General features: G+C 37.6%; 1 protein-coding gene across 1 annotated transcript in view; it reads right to left on the reverse strand.

Moving 5' to 3' along the window:
* Nucleotides 1-14,168, reverse strand: part of poln (polymerase (DNA directed) nu) — a 47,660-nt gene extending 33,492 nt beyond the window's left edge. The window contains exons 1-14 of the mRNA XM_028038834.1: nucleotides 14,093-14,168; nucleotides 11,919-12,200; nucleotides 11,188-11,846; nucleotides 9,361-9,479; nucleotides 7,047-7,766; nucleotides 6,299-6,468; nucleotides 6,061-6,173; nucleotides 5,195-5,331; nucleotides 4,104-4,172; nucleotides 3,967-4,027; nucleotides 3,704-3,768; nucleotides 757-840; nucleotides 501-596; nucleotides 115-171 (exon numbers count right to left, since the gene is read on the reverse strand). Coding sequence (XP_027894635.1) covers nucleotides 115-171; nucleotides 501-596; nucleotides 757-840; nucleotides 3,704-3,768; nucleotides 3,967-4,027; nucleotides 4,104-4,172; nucleotides 5,195-5,331; nucleotides 6,061-6,173; nucleotides 6,299-6,468; nucleotides 7,047-7,766; nucleotides 9,361-9,479; nucleotides 11,188-11,818 — 2,322 coding nt within the window. The 5' untranslated portion in view covers nucleotides 11,819-11,846; nucleotides 11,919-12,200; nucleotides 14,093-14,168. The remainder of the gene's footprint in view (nucleotides 1-114; nucleotides 172-500; nucleotides 597-756; nucleotides 841-3,703; nucleotides 3,769-3,966; nucleotides 4,028-4,103; nucleotides 4,173-5,194; nucleotides 5,332-6,060; nucleotides 6,174-6,298; nucleotides 6,469-7,046; nucleotides 7,767-9,360; nucleotides 9,480-11,187; nucleotides 11,847-11,918; nucleotides 12,201-14,092) is intronic.
* Between the last annotated feature and the right edge of the window lie 289 nt (nucleotides 14,169-14,457).

The raw sequence follows: 14,457 nt of genomic DNA on the forward strand, positions 1-14,457 counted from the left end.
AATGAGATAGGGCCAGGTGGATCCACTTACAGACTTTAGTTAGATAAAATAATCCTACTACTTCAAAATTTGAAAAGAACGGACACTACTGTAAACTTTATTAACATAGCCGACCTGTCGGTACTCCAGGATGATTTTTGGCAGAGGATGAACGTCCTGGAGCTGCAGCAACTGCAACAAGAATATCATAATTATTAAACTTCAAAAGTAGTTGTTGTTGTGAATTTGCAGTATTTCTTGTACTTTCTCACTTTATGTATCACTTTATTTTGCTTTAATTCTATGTATTGAAGTACTGTAACTACAGGACATATTTTATAAAGAACTTTGTGCTGGGGTGATTTATATTTAGATGTTTGCTAAATATCTTTGCTTTTTATGATTCATGTGCATGAAAATATGTATTCATATTGGAATAATAAATTAGCCTAAGGTTTTATGAATTAGTAAAGACATGCAGTTTTCTGACATGAATGTGTGTGTTTGTGTGTTTCCTGTACCGCTGCCTCTGATGTTGACTGTTGTTGTTTGTTGATGGTCTTGGGAAGCTTCTTGTTCTTGCAGCGCTCCTGTAAGCGCAGCTTCTCAAACAGTACCTTCAAACATTACATATTGAAAGTAAAACACACATACAAAGCACAGCTCACAGAAAAGTTGCGCAGATTTTAAATCTACCCTTTCAATGTTTTGTAGGACCTTACGCTAATGAATCAGTTTGCAAAGCTCTCTGCAAACTGAAGTCCAATTTTAACTTACTGTTCGTAGCTGAGCGTTGCTGGTCACCAAGAATATTTCCCCAGCTGCTTTGTGGGCCTCCTGCTCCAGTTGTTTCAGTTTAGTCTGCCAGAAACATAATTATTTTTAGTGAAAAGAAAACACAAAAAAATCAAGGCATAATCTTGTTTTAGCTGAAAAGTTTTGTTTCATCATTCCATGAATATAAAGCCATTTTAAAGTTTTTGTAAATTTTTCTCTGATATAGGGTCACGTACAAAGCCACATTTTTAAATCATACAAGATGTAGGAGATCCATTTCATTTGACCAGGAACTGAGCCCTAAGGTAAAGTTTAGGAGAAAGTTTAAGAAATATTTGTTAAGCAAAATTTTCCTCATTTCCACCTTTTTTTAACACTGAAATCTATATAACTAAGTTGAGCCTCTTACTGCTACACACTTCAGTCAAGCAGAAAATGCATGTAAGATACAAAAACAACTTTTAATATCTTTACAACACTACAGAAACTGAAATCTTCACAGACGTCAAGATGATGCATTGGTTGAGGTAATAATCAATTTGGCAACGCAGCAACTTTGTTGTAATAAAGTGCAGGTTAAGAGAAATGAAATGAAACTGTATTGAGAAAAAGATAAAGGTGATAAATGAATGAGGAAATTGAAGAAATCTAAGCAGAGAACAGAAAAATTAATGTAGTAATGTCAACTAATTCATACTCATACAACAAGAACTCAAACAGCTGGGTTTAAAGTTGTTTAGATATTATTCCTCCATAGATTGTGCGGCGGTTACATACAGCAGCTTTTTGCTTAAGCTCTTCAAAGGCACAAAATAGACCAGAAGAAGTATAAAAAGCAAAAAGGATGACCACATGAAAAACAAGACAGCACAGAGAAAATAACAGATTTGTGAGTGTTAGGGGAAATGGGGAACTGTCAGGGAACATAAAGTGTTGAGACCTATTTTTAATAAAAAGTGAGAGGAATCATCTGAACAAAGCACAAGAATGAAAGACAATCTCTTCACGCATATCAAATGATATTTGAAGAAACAAAAACTGAAAAAGAGACGGGTAGGAACGGACAACAAGCAGGAAGAGTAGATAAGAGGATCGATGGTTCCATCTTTTAGAAAACTGGAAGTGATATGAAGTCTAAAACTCTAAAAGTCTTTATATTATACTTTGTCTTTCCACATATTTTCAAACATGGAAAAAACTAAGAGTTAATGCCAAACTTTTCCAGAATTTTCCAGACTCTGTAAGAACCCCGGGAGGTGGCAAACAAAGGATGCAAACACAAAGAAAGGCCGACAATGAAAGGGCAAAATGAGGCTAGGTGGCAAACATCCACCCAAACTCCAAAAACTGGACTTTTTCTCTCCGTTTCCCTCGTTGCCTGCAGCAGGTTCCAGACTGCCTCATCAATATTAGATGCTAGCCCTTTAGACAGTACAGGCTTGGAGGAGATATGTGTGCCAACTGTGAATCAGTGCTTTTTTGTTCTGTCGAAGTGCAGATTTTCCCCTTTTTATCCTGATTAACTAGAAATTAAAAGGATCTCGACTGTGATCTGAACAGCCCAGTCAAATAGTGAAGGGCTCGTTCAGTGACACCTGTCTTGCTGAATTTTAGTGATGCTGTCTTGCAAAACAAAACACCAGGTGAGCATGTCTGTGAGACACACCCTGACAGAACAGAGACTTGATGTTCAGACAGGTGAACCTGACAGCTCAGACAGAAAACCCAAAACGACAGTGTGGGGACACACCTGACTGCATTCACCGTTACTGAATATTGCTGAAGAGACAAGCGAACACTCAGCTTTGAACATCAGTGTCTCCGACAGTGTGTGTGTGTGCGATGTTCTTTCATGCAAGATAGCCTCTTAAAAGAGAAAAAAATCAGGAGCATTGAGTCTATTTATAGTCCTAGTAGTCAAGATACCAAGACTGTCTCCACAACAACTCCCCTGCTGGTGCTTCCAACAGATGTGAATGAGTTTAAGGGCATATGTTTGATTCTGTGCCTGAAAAAAAGACTGCAGGGATCTGAATCTACAACATCAATCAGTGTCTTTGTCAGACTGTGATAAATTGTATATAGTTTCCAGACTTCATTTTTAGTTCTGAGAAAAAAACAATCCCAGAAGACGTTCACCAACAGAGGAAGGAAACCCAAAATGTATTTCTTCCCTTCATCAGATTTTACATTTTTCCACTTTGCACTCCAGAGGTCTCACTGTTTAACCTTTCTTTAAAGCCTACTATCTCCCACACTGTGCTTCTGTAGCCAAAACTTCACCCAGAATGATGTAGCAAAAAAACACAAACACATTGAAAGGGCAATAATCATCAAAGGTCAAAGCCTAAACATAGAAAATCTTAAAAACATAAAGCGTACATAACCCACAACCACAACTGTTTTTTAAAGCAGATTCATCATTTGATGCTTCCTACAGACGTAACATTCGGTGCCATAGTAAACTCTGGAAGAATCGCATTGTTTTGTCTTTTAAGTAGCAATTATAGCTAGCTTGAGTCACGCAACATGTCTTTGTCACCTCTGACATGTAAATTTGTCAACAATAACAATATATTTAATGTCACTTGGACTGACAAATATTTATTTCACTCTCACTTTCAAATTCAAAACCACTGTACTAAAGAGTGTGTGGCAGTGTTTAACTTTTTAAGCGTTAGTCTTTAATGGTATCCTCTGTCACTGTAACTGTTACATCACCAAACAAATTGATTTCAAATTCTAAACTTTTTTTCCCCCAAAGTGTTGGAGGAAAATTGTTGACAGATTGTTTGCTAGTGTAACCATAGCTTAAAAAGGCATACTTTCTAAAATTGCTGCCACTGAGTGGAAAATATTTGTTTAACTACACTGATCTGTTCCAGTGTTGTTGTGGGATACTGCTAAAATTTCCTGTAAAACATTTCAAAGACTGATTCCACCTTACCCCAAGCAGGTCTGAAGTCCTCTTAAGTGCTCCTTTGTCCACATAGATGCAGTGGCTTTCCATGACTGAAATGCAACACACATGTTCTGACACTCAATACTTGAAAATAAGTGTAATAATTAGACATAAGGCTTTCTACTGGTAATAATAGTCTCGTAATTTTAAATAAATCTTACTAATATAGGAATTAAAACAAAAAGTCATAAAAATGTATCTTAAATCAAGATTCTGTTGCTTTTTCAGAAACCAACAATGGCGTTTACCAGCAAGAACAGTGATCATTCTCAGCTCTATTTCTGAGTAGAGTTCCCACAAGCCATGGCTCTGAAAATTCAATCAGTCAGGCAGGTTAATAGTGTCATTTCACATATAGTTAAGTAAAGGCGTGTGTACAACCAACCTGTAGTTTAGAGCATAAGGCCAGATTAAGGTCAAAGAGCCAATAGAGACTTGAGATGATATGAGAAACCTAAACAAAAGAGAGCAGACAGGTGAATAGAGTAAGATAGCTGAGAAGAGAAACGGTATTACTCAATATTATGGTGTTTTTGTGAATTTACATCTGCAAAAAGCCCAGGTAATGGTGTGGAAATTGAAAGAGCAACACTCATTTTAATTAACACAACACTCATTTAAAACTACATCTCATTAACCAACCAAAATTAGGCTGTTGTGTTACTCTGAAGAGCAGAAGGGCAAACGGGGAACACATTCTGCACATTAAGTATACATAAAAACGCTTTAAAAAGCACTTCGTAATGTTGCAAACACTTTTTAGCTGACATTTATGTGAGAACATTAAAAATAAAAAAACTAATTGGATTAGAAACAGTTATTCTAAATCAAAGCCAGAAAGCCACATATATTTTTTTTTCTTTTTGCTTTAAATTTTTTTTTATCCTAGTTGTTTATTAGTTTGGTAAAGAGGCAATTATGTCTGTGTGTCGCTACCTTAATTACTCTCCAATTCAATCAAGCTCTGGGATAATTAAGCCTAAACTGAAAATCATCAAAACATCCCTAAAACATACCAGCATCCCCTAAAGGTTTAGGGGTTGTTCTTTAAAATTCAGATTCTACACTCTGGGTTCAGTAAACTCAATAAACTTACTAAAACATCAATCTTTTGTATTTGTTGTACCGCTATAAAATACATTTTTGTTGTTCTAGGACCTCTGCAATGGTCTGATACATTTAATGTTTGTCTTTTTCCCAGCCAGATGATCCATAGTTATAAGTAAAGAATAGAGTCAGTATGTTTTTCAGGTTAGCTAAAGTCACTTTGACCTTAAGATCCCTCATAAATCCAAAAAGTTAAGATTTATCAAAATGTTACACTTTAAGACAGGTGCAGTACATATTAGTGAGAAGTACTGACTGTGAATGGAAACATAGCATAAACAAGAAGCCTCTGACAGTTTCAGAAGTACAGTGCAGTAATTTTCAACCATTTTCTGTGTTCAGAAGCTAATTAAGTGCCATTTGGCTAACCTTGTCAGGACTCAGGGAGGGTGTTGCACGTGGCTTTTTGCAGTGTTTATTAAGCAGGTCTTTGAAGCAGGAGGAGGGATCAGTAGGATCCAGCAGCCACCCTGAAACCCGTGGATCTTGGATCTGACAACCTGCCACTGCAAACAGTAATAAGAAAGCATAAAGAAAAGAACATCACACAGCATAGCCCAATATGAAAAGAGACTGGTAGAATTAACTGAATAAACCTCGTGTAGAAAAGGTTGACTGTGTGTGTTTGGAGAACTATTACAGAAACAGCCCGAGTTTGTTCCATTCAAAGAAAGCAAAATGTATTATGCAGCCACAATAATATATATATTTTTTAAAATATGTGATTTCATTTAATTTACACTGAAAAACCCAATGTCACAAGTATGCTTGGACAAAAATCAGTTAAGTAAAATGATTATAAATGAATGAAAAAAATTTTAAAAAACAGGAGTGTACAAAAACAAATCTTTTAAATAAAAAAACTGCTGTAAAATAGGAAACTACCAAGAAAAGCAAAAGACAAATAAAGAGTCACTTCATCTGTCTGCTATAATGTAAGCAGCTGCTTGTATTTGTTTAAACTTTGACTTCAACTAGTCGTCCTCCTATAGCCCAAATCTCTCTGTAGGAGTACAAGATATGCTCCTTATTAAGGTACGCTCAGAAGTAAATATATGTCACTTAAAAGCTCAGGTTAACTTTTTCTGAAAATTCTTCCAAACAACAACATAAACTTTAATAAGCCTATACATGTGAAGATACACAATGATCCTTGAAGGCAGCTGAAGCTGAAAATAAACACACAAATTGTGGTGTGAGAAGTGTGTGAAGATGCGTCATCTCAAGAGCTATACCTCGTTTCCAGCTTAGATCCTGTTTGTATAACAGCAGAACTGTACGAAGAAAATCCTTGGCTTTATAGCAAACCACCAGTTTTGACCTTGACAGCACACATAGTATCATATCTCTGTGGCACACAATTTTAAAGACACTTTTAGGACTTCAGCATGTTTATGAAAGATGTAAAATGAATCTCGATTTACAGTGAAGCTCTTTGTCGTACAAAGGTTTCTCTCATGCAGACAGACAGACCTGGTAAAAGGCTGCTGAGTGTGCTGAAGTTGCTGTTGTGCCCATGGAGGGTTGTGCTCTAGTTTTAAGTAGACCAGGCTGTCATTCGGCCCCAGTGACCAACAAGGTGTGGCACAGCAAAGATCATTCTTCATCAGCACAAGGAGGCCACACACTGCTGGAGCGAGCTTCTATGTCAGGAATCAGAAAAGAACATGTTAAACAGAACAGCAGGCATGTGTCAAAAAGGCTTTAAACCAAATTATTGTACTGGTAAAACCAGGTGTTTAACATTTAAAAACAAGTAGTAAATACTAAAATTTCCTATTTGAGGTGCTTTAAAGCAGTATTACTGGCAGATTTAAATTTTTTCTTCTAGATGGTTGACTGATGAAGAAAACAACCCCTCTGGGGATTTTACTAAGTTTCCAGTTGTAAAAATTAACAGAACAGCTACTCTCCCTGAAGTTGGAATTTACAGGTGGAAATCCAATTTGACTGCCTTTTATTTATGAATTTACCTTATCCATATGTTTAAAAAAATCCTTAAGTTAACAGGTAACTTTGGTGATTAAACTTACCAAAATGCAGAGAAGTGCACTGTAATTAGATTGTATTAACAGCAGTTACCCTGGCTGCTTTAATACATTGACATGTTGAATTTACCCAAATAGAGCAAAGAACTCAAGCCAATTATATGCAACACTAACGTTCAGGACCAGTGACCTATCTTGCAATCTCAGTGTACAGGCCACTAGAGTCCACTCACTTGCTCATGATCTAATTGAGTTGCTCCATCCTGAAACATCATTGTTAGCACCACCACCTCTGCCTGCCCAGCCTGCTTCAGCATGTGCACTCTCTCCTCTGGGTTCAGCCTCCCAGTATCCTTTATTCTGCCATCGGATGTCAGGCTTGTAGGGTGTGAGCCAGCCTTGGAGTGAGTTTGTAGCTCACTAGTCATAACTATGTCATGAAAACCTTTTAGACCGTCGATGGCTGGATCGATCCTCAATTTGGCCAACCTACGTTTGCACAGTTTGGCAAAGAGGTTCTGTTTCGGCGCAATCTTTCTCATTTCATTGGAGGATTTTTCCAGTTTGCTCTGACTAACGGGCTGAGTTTGCTCCAGAACATGTGATTGTGTAGGGATTTTAAACCTAACATCTGTCTTCGGAGTGATTTTAAACTGCTGTTCTTCTGATGATGTTGGGCATCCAGAAATGAATGGTTGAAGTCTGATTTTCTTCACCTCGCTGACGCCTCCTTCCACCACTGTCCATGGTGAGGAACGCGGCGGTTCCCACTTTGGAGGGCAACTTTTTTTATGGCTCTTCAGGAGTGGACTTACACATTGAGGGTGGAAAACATCACATTTTCTTTTTCGGGGAAAGGATGGAGTGAGGGGAGGATGATGTGAATGAATCCCAGTAGTCTGTTGTTTTATGTATAGTTCTTTGTCAAGTGATGTTGTATTTGTGATCAAGTCCTGGGGCAAGGAGGAGAAAAGAAAGCAAAGCACAAAACAATAAAATCAGAAGGGCTGTTTATGAAGATCTTATATGATGCTGTACAAAAAATATCCACAAAGAATGACATGAATAAAGACACTTTATAGATGCACATATACTGTAGTACTTTGCAAAAATATGGAAACCGTTGGAACCTGTTCACATTTTATTAAGTCACAACCACAAATGTTAATATCTTTAATGCACAAAAACAGCACATTACAGTGAAATGGGAGTAAATTGTCCATGCCTTTCAATAATTTTTAACAAATAATCACAAAAAAATGCATATTTGCATTCATCCTGAAATAGATAAAATGCAGCGTCACCTATTGCCTTCAGATGTTACCTAACTAAGAAAGGGTAAAAACTGAATGTGGGACTCAGCCCTCAGCACTGCTTCCCAGACTAGAAGTCAGACAGCGGAGATGTTGTTCGTCTGAGAAGTCTGCCTGAAGCTGGGACAGGGTCACGGGGTCACTTTCATACACAACACCAAACTCCATCTGTTCCCACTTTTTTTTTTTTTTTTCAGGAAAAGTTTGCTTTTCCTGTTTTGTTAGTTAAATTACATGATTCGATATTGTGATTACTGCAGTAATTAGAAATTAATTACATGAGCTTCCTGATAATAAATTACAAGTCTCTAAAATTCTCTAAAAGACGTAAAAGAGATGTGATGACTTTCAAAGAATATAATGAGCAAGTGGATGAAGGTGCAAAATTCTGTACGGTTGTCAGCAAAGTGTTCAGTGGACAGGCATTCCTGTGAATCAGCTCCCTTAGGAGAATCTTCCTGATTTCCCTGTAAACACAGCCCGTTTTCCTGCTGACAAAGTCATGAACCTCCCTCGGGTGCTGTGCTACAGGATATAGATAGAAAACCAAGGCAGGCCATGGCCCGTAGCCGAGTGCTAGGCGAACGGAGCTGTGAGAGAGTGAATGACAAGGGAGAGAGAGAACATCCTCTGCTGATTGTAGCAATACAGTATCGCCTTGCACCTCTTTCTGTAATCTCCTTCCTCCCTCCATCTTTTCCACGCACTCCCACATCTTCGATCCGCTGATTTATCTGTAACGCCATAAGCCCCACCCTTTTGTTCACTTTGTAGTTCTTATCACAAAGGACAACAGCACCAATAACGTCGGGACAGCTTTTTAAGAACTTTTGGTGAACTTTACAGCTTAGCAAAGGGCCTTCAGTTGTCTGCGCGCTGAAACACTTCCTCTACTTCCCAATTTCATGCAAGACAGATTAATTTGTCAGTGTGTGAAGACACAGAGACCTAATCCCCTGCTGAAAGCAGCGATTAAAATTTAAGGACTTTTTGGATGCCTGCAATAACAGTAACAAGTGTCCCCAGAAAGAGGGATTAAAAGGCAGAGGTAGTGGTTGAGTAAGTCTCTGTGAAAAAAGTGAGGAAGTCCCAAATAAACTACTTTTCGTGTTATTTTCCCGGACAAAAAGTTTTCACTAGAAATTTCAGCACATGATTAAAACCATCTTCATTTAATTTTTCATTGTCTCAGATTTCTGATTATATGCTGCTGTTTTGTTCCACTAAAACTCACCTGCAGTTTGCCATGATGTTGCTGGTTGTTGCGACGATCGAGAGGTCTGAACTCTGACCTAAGCGGCTCGAACTCCAGGGAAAGTGTTGGTACAAGACATCGCTCACCATCCGAGCCCTCTGGAAGAAGGCAAGTGACAGCGTTTTTAAAAATGAGATCATCACTTTTCTTGCACATCGTGAATCAATAAATCTATTCTGTTGTGTAAGCATATTTTTTAGTAAGCATGTACGAGGCCATAAAGACAGCCGAATGCGTCAGCACAGTGCGACAGAAGGAGCTCTGCCAGGATTATATCAACCTGCTTGCTGCTGACGGGGAATCTGTACATGAGTTTGTGTGTGTCCGTTGATTCAGCATTGTCTGTGCATCTTAGACTCAAGCTCCTTCATGTAGGTGAAAACTGAGTGAGCACAACATTATGTCAAAGATGTTTCCCCAGCACTGACATGCCATCGCTGCCACTCAGCAGAATGGAAGATGGCGGAGTTGCACTGATGTTTGAGTTCAAATGTTTTTGTATTTCCCTACAACAACTCCCTCAAACGTTATTATTATTACTAAAGCTGGTTAGCACTGTTGCCTTAAAGTAAGATGGTACTGGTCCCGGCTTGAGCTTTTTCAGCGTGTAGTTTGCATGTTCTCCTGGTGCATGATCGGGCTGTCTCCTGGTACTCTCGCTTCCTCCCACAGTCCAAAAACACGATTATTGGTTTGATTGGTTACTCTACAATAAAAATATTGATAAAGCACTCCTTAGTGTGCTATCTACTTCCTTCTTGAGTAGTCTGAAACGTAGAGCAAAATAAAAGATGTTCATCTCAATGTTCAATCAATTTTTAGTACATTTCTATTTGCTTCTGCTTTTAGAAGAAATAGCTGAAAAAAGCACTTCTTTTGAATTTTTTTTTTGTTCTAAAGTTACATATGTTTAAGTTTCTTTGTGTAAAGAGAATTTGAACAAATTTAAAGTATGTTTAAATTCTCTTTTGTTGGCACCAAAGTAAAACTTTACTCTTCCCAGGGCTCCAGCACATTTTCCCTGTTACAATTTTGTACTTTGCAGGACTCATATTTCCAGCATCCTCAGTTCAATTTTAGCAACAAACACAAGAAAATAAATACATAAAAACTTCACTCTGAATTCATGACAATTTTTAGAAAGGTCAGTGTTTAAACACAGAACTATCAAAAACCACAGATAAATTAATTGGATGGATGAACTTTTAAACAATGGTCTTGCTGACCATACAATCTAAGAAGGAAAATTTTTTCATTTTCTGTTTTCCATACTTATCCAAACCTAGACAATACAAAATAGAATTCAATACTTTTCCAGACTACAGACTATATTCTACATTATTCACAGTCCAATGTAAAACTAGTTATATTTTCTATAAGGCAGTAATACAAAGAATTTCTGTGGTATATGAAAAAATATTTTTATTCTATTGACTTGGGAGTTCAAAATTGCATTTTTAAGATTCTTATCCCTTCAAAAAAGTAGGTTCAACACTTTTTCCATAGTATATAAATCATTAATTCTTCCAGTGACTAATTGAACCAAACATATTCTCAGTTGAATTTTTATGGTAATGTACTATATTTTTAATCTGTTTATGAAAGCATGTATTTACAGGACTGTAACACCCCCTGGTGGTGACCAGTGTATGTACAATTGTTTAATACTCAGGAATAAATGGATGATGATTAGTCAATTTAAGACAATGCTATTAAGCATGATGTTATAAAAATGTAAATACATAGAGGAAACTGAAAACAGAAAATTAGACAATAAATGGCAAATAAGAACACAAGAAAACTCACCTGCAGATTTAGGCAAAAATCTGACTTCCTCTAACTTCTGAACATCTGTGTTTATTCTGTGTAAATCTGTGTCTTCAGTAGCAAAGCAGTTCAGCAGTTTGTGTTCGATATTTTCCTCAAAGTCTGTTTCTGACCTTCTTTCCACCGCCACAGCTACGAGGCCAAACCGTTCCAGGTTGTGAGAACCGTTGTCCTCCTGGATAAATGTAGTGGCTTCAGACTGAACTAGAGGTCCCTCTGAGAGTCTCCTCTCCGCTATATCAGCCACTGTCTGGCCTACGTCTTTTGTTACAAAGTCAATGGGAGGCAAGTGCCCCCTTTTATTTTCAGTTGTGTTCAGCTCTGATTGCTGATGTTTATCTACACCACCAGCAGCCTCTTCTGAGAGGTTAGACACACTCTCTATACACTTTACTCTCCTGCCTGAAAGTTCAAGGCTCTCTGCCTCATTGGCACTAACATCCCAGATAGCTTCGTCTTCATTATGTGCACTTGATGAGTTCACTGTCTCTTTACGTTCATCAGAGAAGGGTAATAGTGTGTGACAAGCTACAGAATGAGAATCAGGCTGCTCTGTTGTCGAAGGGAGCGTTTCATCAGGGGCTTTGACGTCTTTGAATTGACTGAGCATGAAAGCTGGCTTTAATATACCTGCAGATCTTTGGGAGAAAAACAACAATTATAGAAATTTGAACATTGCAACTGTATGGTTCACTTTCTCTACTTCTTACCTGTTGCAAGGGGAAGTTTGTTGATCAGACAGACAGTTTGGTAGTTGGAGAGAAAAGGAAAATGTGTCGTGTTGGTAGAAGGATGATTCTGTCTCCTGAGAGGATGATACCACCTGTCTGGGAAAGTGAGCAGGGGGGTCTGGGCACAATCTGTGGGAGTCTGTCTGGAAACGCTGATGATAGGGGAACGCCTGAGGAGTTTTCTTCTGGAGAGAGGCTTGACCATTGGCAGGAGTCTGATGACTCTGTGTCTCGTTGGTAGAGTTATGGTCACAGATGGGCCTGGATCGCAGTAACACAGAATAATATTAGTAGGTTTTCTAACATTATGCAATGTCACCCTGAATAGGAGTATCCAGAGATCACTTACTTACACTTATTTAGCAACCCAGAACAGGGATTAAAACTTGAAACCCAGAAAAACTACCGTAGTAACTACTTTCTAGTCTCCTATTCTTCCAAAGCAGAAAAGGAATTAGACCAGAGGATATGTCCTTATACTTATCTACCAACCCTGAATAGGAGTATCTAGTTTATTTACTTTGGATCAGCATTATTAGCTTTTTCTTCTCTTGCTCTTTCCCTTGGTTTGTTATTTTGTTTGTATTTCCTTTTAATTCCTGTAAAGCACTTTGTATTGCCTTGTTGCTGAAGATGTGCTATATAATAAAATTACCTTTACCTTTACTACACAGTAATATAACTTATTCATGAACCCTAGTTATGACATAGTAGAGCCTGTAAAAAGTGCTGAGCTTTTCCAACAAAACAAAACAAAATATTTTATTCAGATTTGAGGTGTTAGATCAATGCAAAGAAGTATATCTGTGAAACTTAAAGAAAATAATGTGTAATTTTTATCAGCCATTTGATTCAGGTGTGTTAAGAGAAGAAACCCATCTAAAAGTAGCGCTCGAGGATTGCAGTAGGGCATCTCTAAGAGGAACCCTATTCTGTTAGATATGATCCACATCTTATCACCATAGGAACAATAAATTGAGTGCTGTGCTTTTTGACAAACAAGTGAATGGATTACTGTAAATAAGGCCCCAGTCTGTCTTCTGCTCCATCCAGCTATCACTTCGATGCCTCTAAATAAAATCCAGAGCAATTATAAGCTTTAATTGGACACCAGAGTCCAGCTCTGTATATTTTAATATCAGTATAAATGCAAGTGTTCTGTGAAGGCCTCAGGTTGTTATATATCAGAGATCTCTGTTCAATACATCATCTGAAAATGGAAAGAGAGGCACAGCTGCAAACTTACCAGGACCTGGCCCCAACAATTATTTTCTATCGGATCAGGACAAAATTTATATTGGCCTTTATATAAAATGCTGTGTTTGAAAATACAGCACACCATCCCCACATGAGGAAACTTGATGATGTGGGAATATTTTTCTTCTTAGTAGAAAAACCTGAGACTACCCAAAAGGTTTTCCTTTCCAACAAGAAAATTATCCTAATACACAGAGCTACAATGCAAAGGTTTAAATCAAAGCATGTTAAAGTGTAAAAATGGAAAAGTCCAGACATAAACCCAGCTCAGACTATATGACAAATCTTGTGTCTTGTATAGACACAAATGCTCTCTGTGCTCTCTAGCAGTGATTGTGCTATGTTACAAAGAAGAATGGGGTAAATGACGGGCCAAGATGTGCAAACCTAGTAAAACACACCCCAATAACATGCAGCTATTTGTTGCAAAAGGTAAATCTACCAGAATTGAGAAAAGAGGCTACAAATGTACACCACACTACTTCTTTTTACTTGCAAAACATTTCGAAAATCTTTTCCTTCCTTCCACTTCACAGGAAAACACTACTTCATGTTCTATCAAGTAAAATCTAGGTTGGTGATACAGCAAAAAACTAAAAAAAAAAAAAAAACCTAGCCATCATGACTTTGCAATATTTGAACTCTATTGACATTGGACATGGTATGAAGAGATGATAGCAGTTATCACTGAACTTTGGTCTAGCTAGGTATTTTATGGTTGATAATCAGTAATATAATGGCCTCCAGTAGTTTATGTTACTCAGATGGAGCCAGATTCTGCTCTGCTGAGTCATGGCCGTAATACCCAAAGGCCATCTTTTTAGAGAGGTGCAGACTAATAAACTATATTTATTTATGTTTATAATTGTCAAGAGACACAATTTCATCTGACTTACCAACAGGAGAAATTGTCTTTACTTTCCAACTGACTGCAGCTGCTTGGAGTCCATGACTCCACATGGGTGTAATTACACCTTTCCACTAACATAAAAACACAGTGTAAGCAAATCCAAATACATAACAGTTTATGACTTGTATGTAGGTCAGAATAAGCAAAAGCATTTCTGTACTGGATATTCAGTTGCCTTGTTTCATCACAAACATCTACAAAATGTACAAGTGGAATGACTTGTTAAATAATAGTAGTGCTTAAAGTACTAGTAATCATATACAGGCTAAAACATCAAACAGAAACTTACGGCAGGGACTCGAAATGGATAGCAAATGTTATTTACACACAAACGTAATGCTTATTTCTACT

This window comes from Xiphophorus couchianus, chromosome 14, assembly GCF_001444195.1.
Source record: "Xiphophorus couchianus chromosome 14, X_couchianus-1.0, whole genome shotgun sequence".
In the NCBI taxonomy this organism is placed as follows: Eukaryota; Metazoa; Chordata; class Actinopteri; order Cyprinodontiformes; family Poeciliidae; genus Xiphophorus; species Xiphophorus couchianus.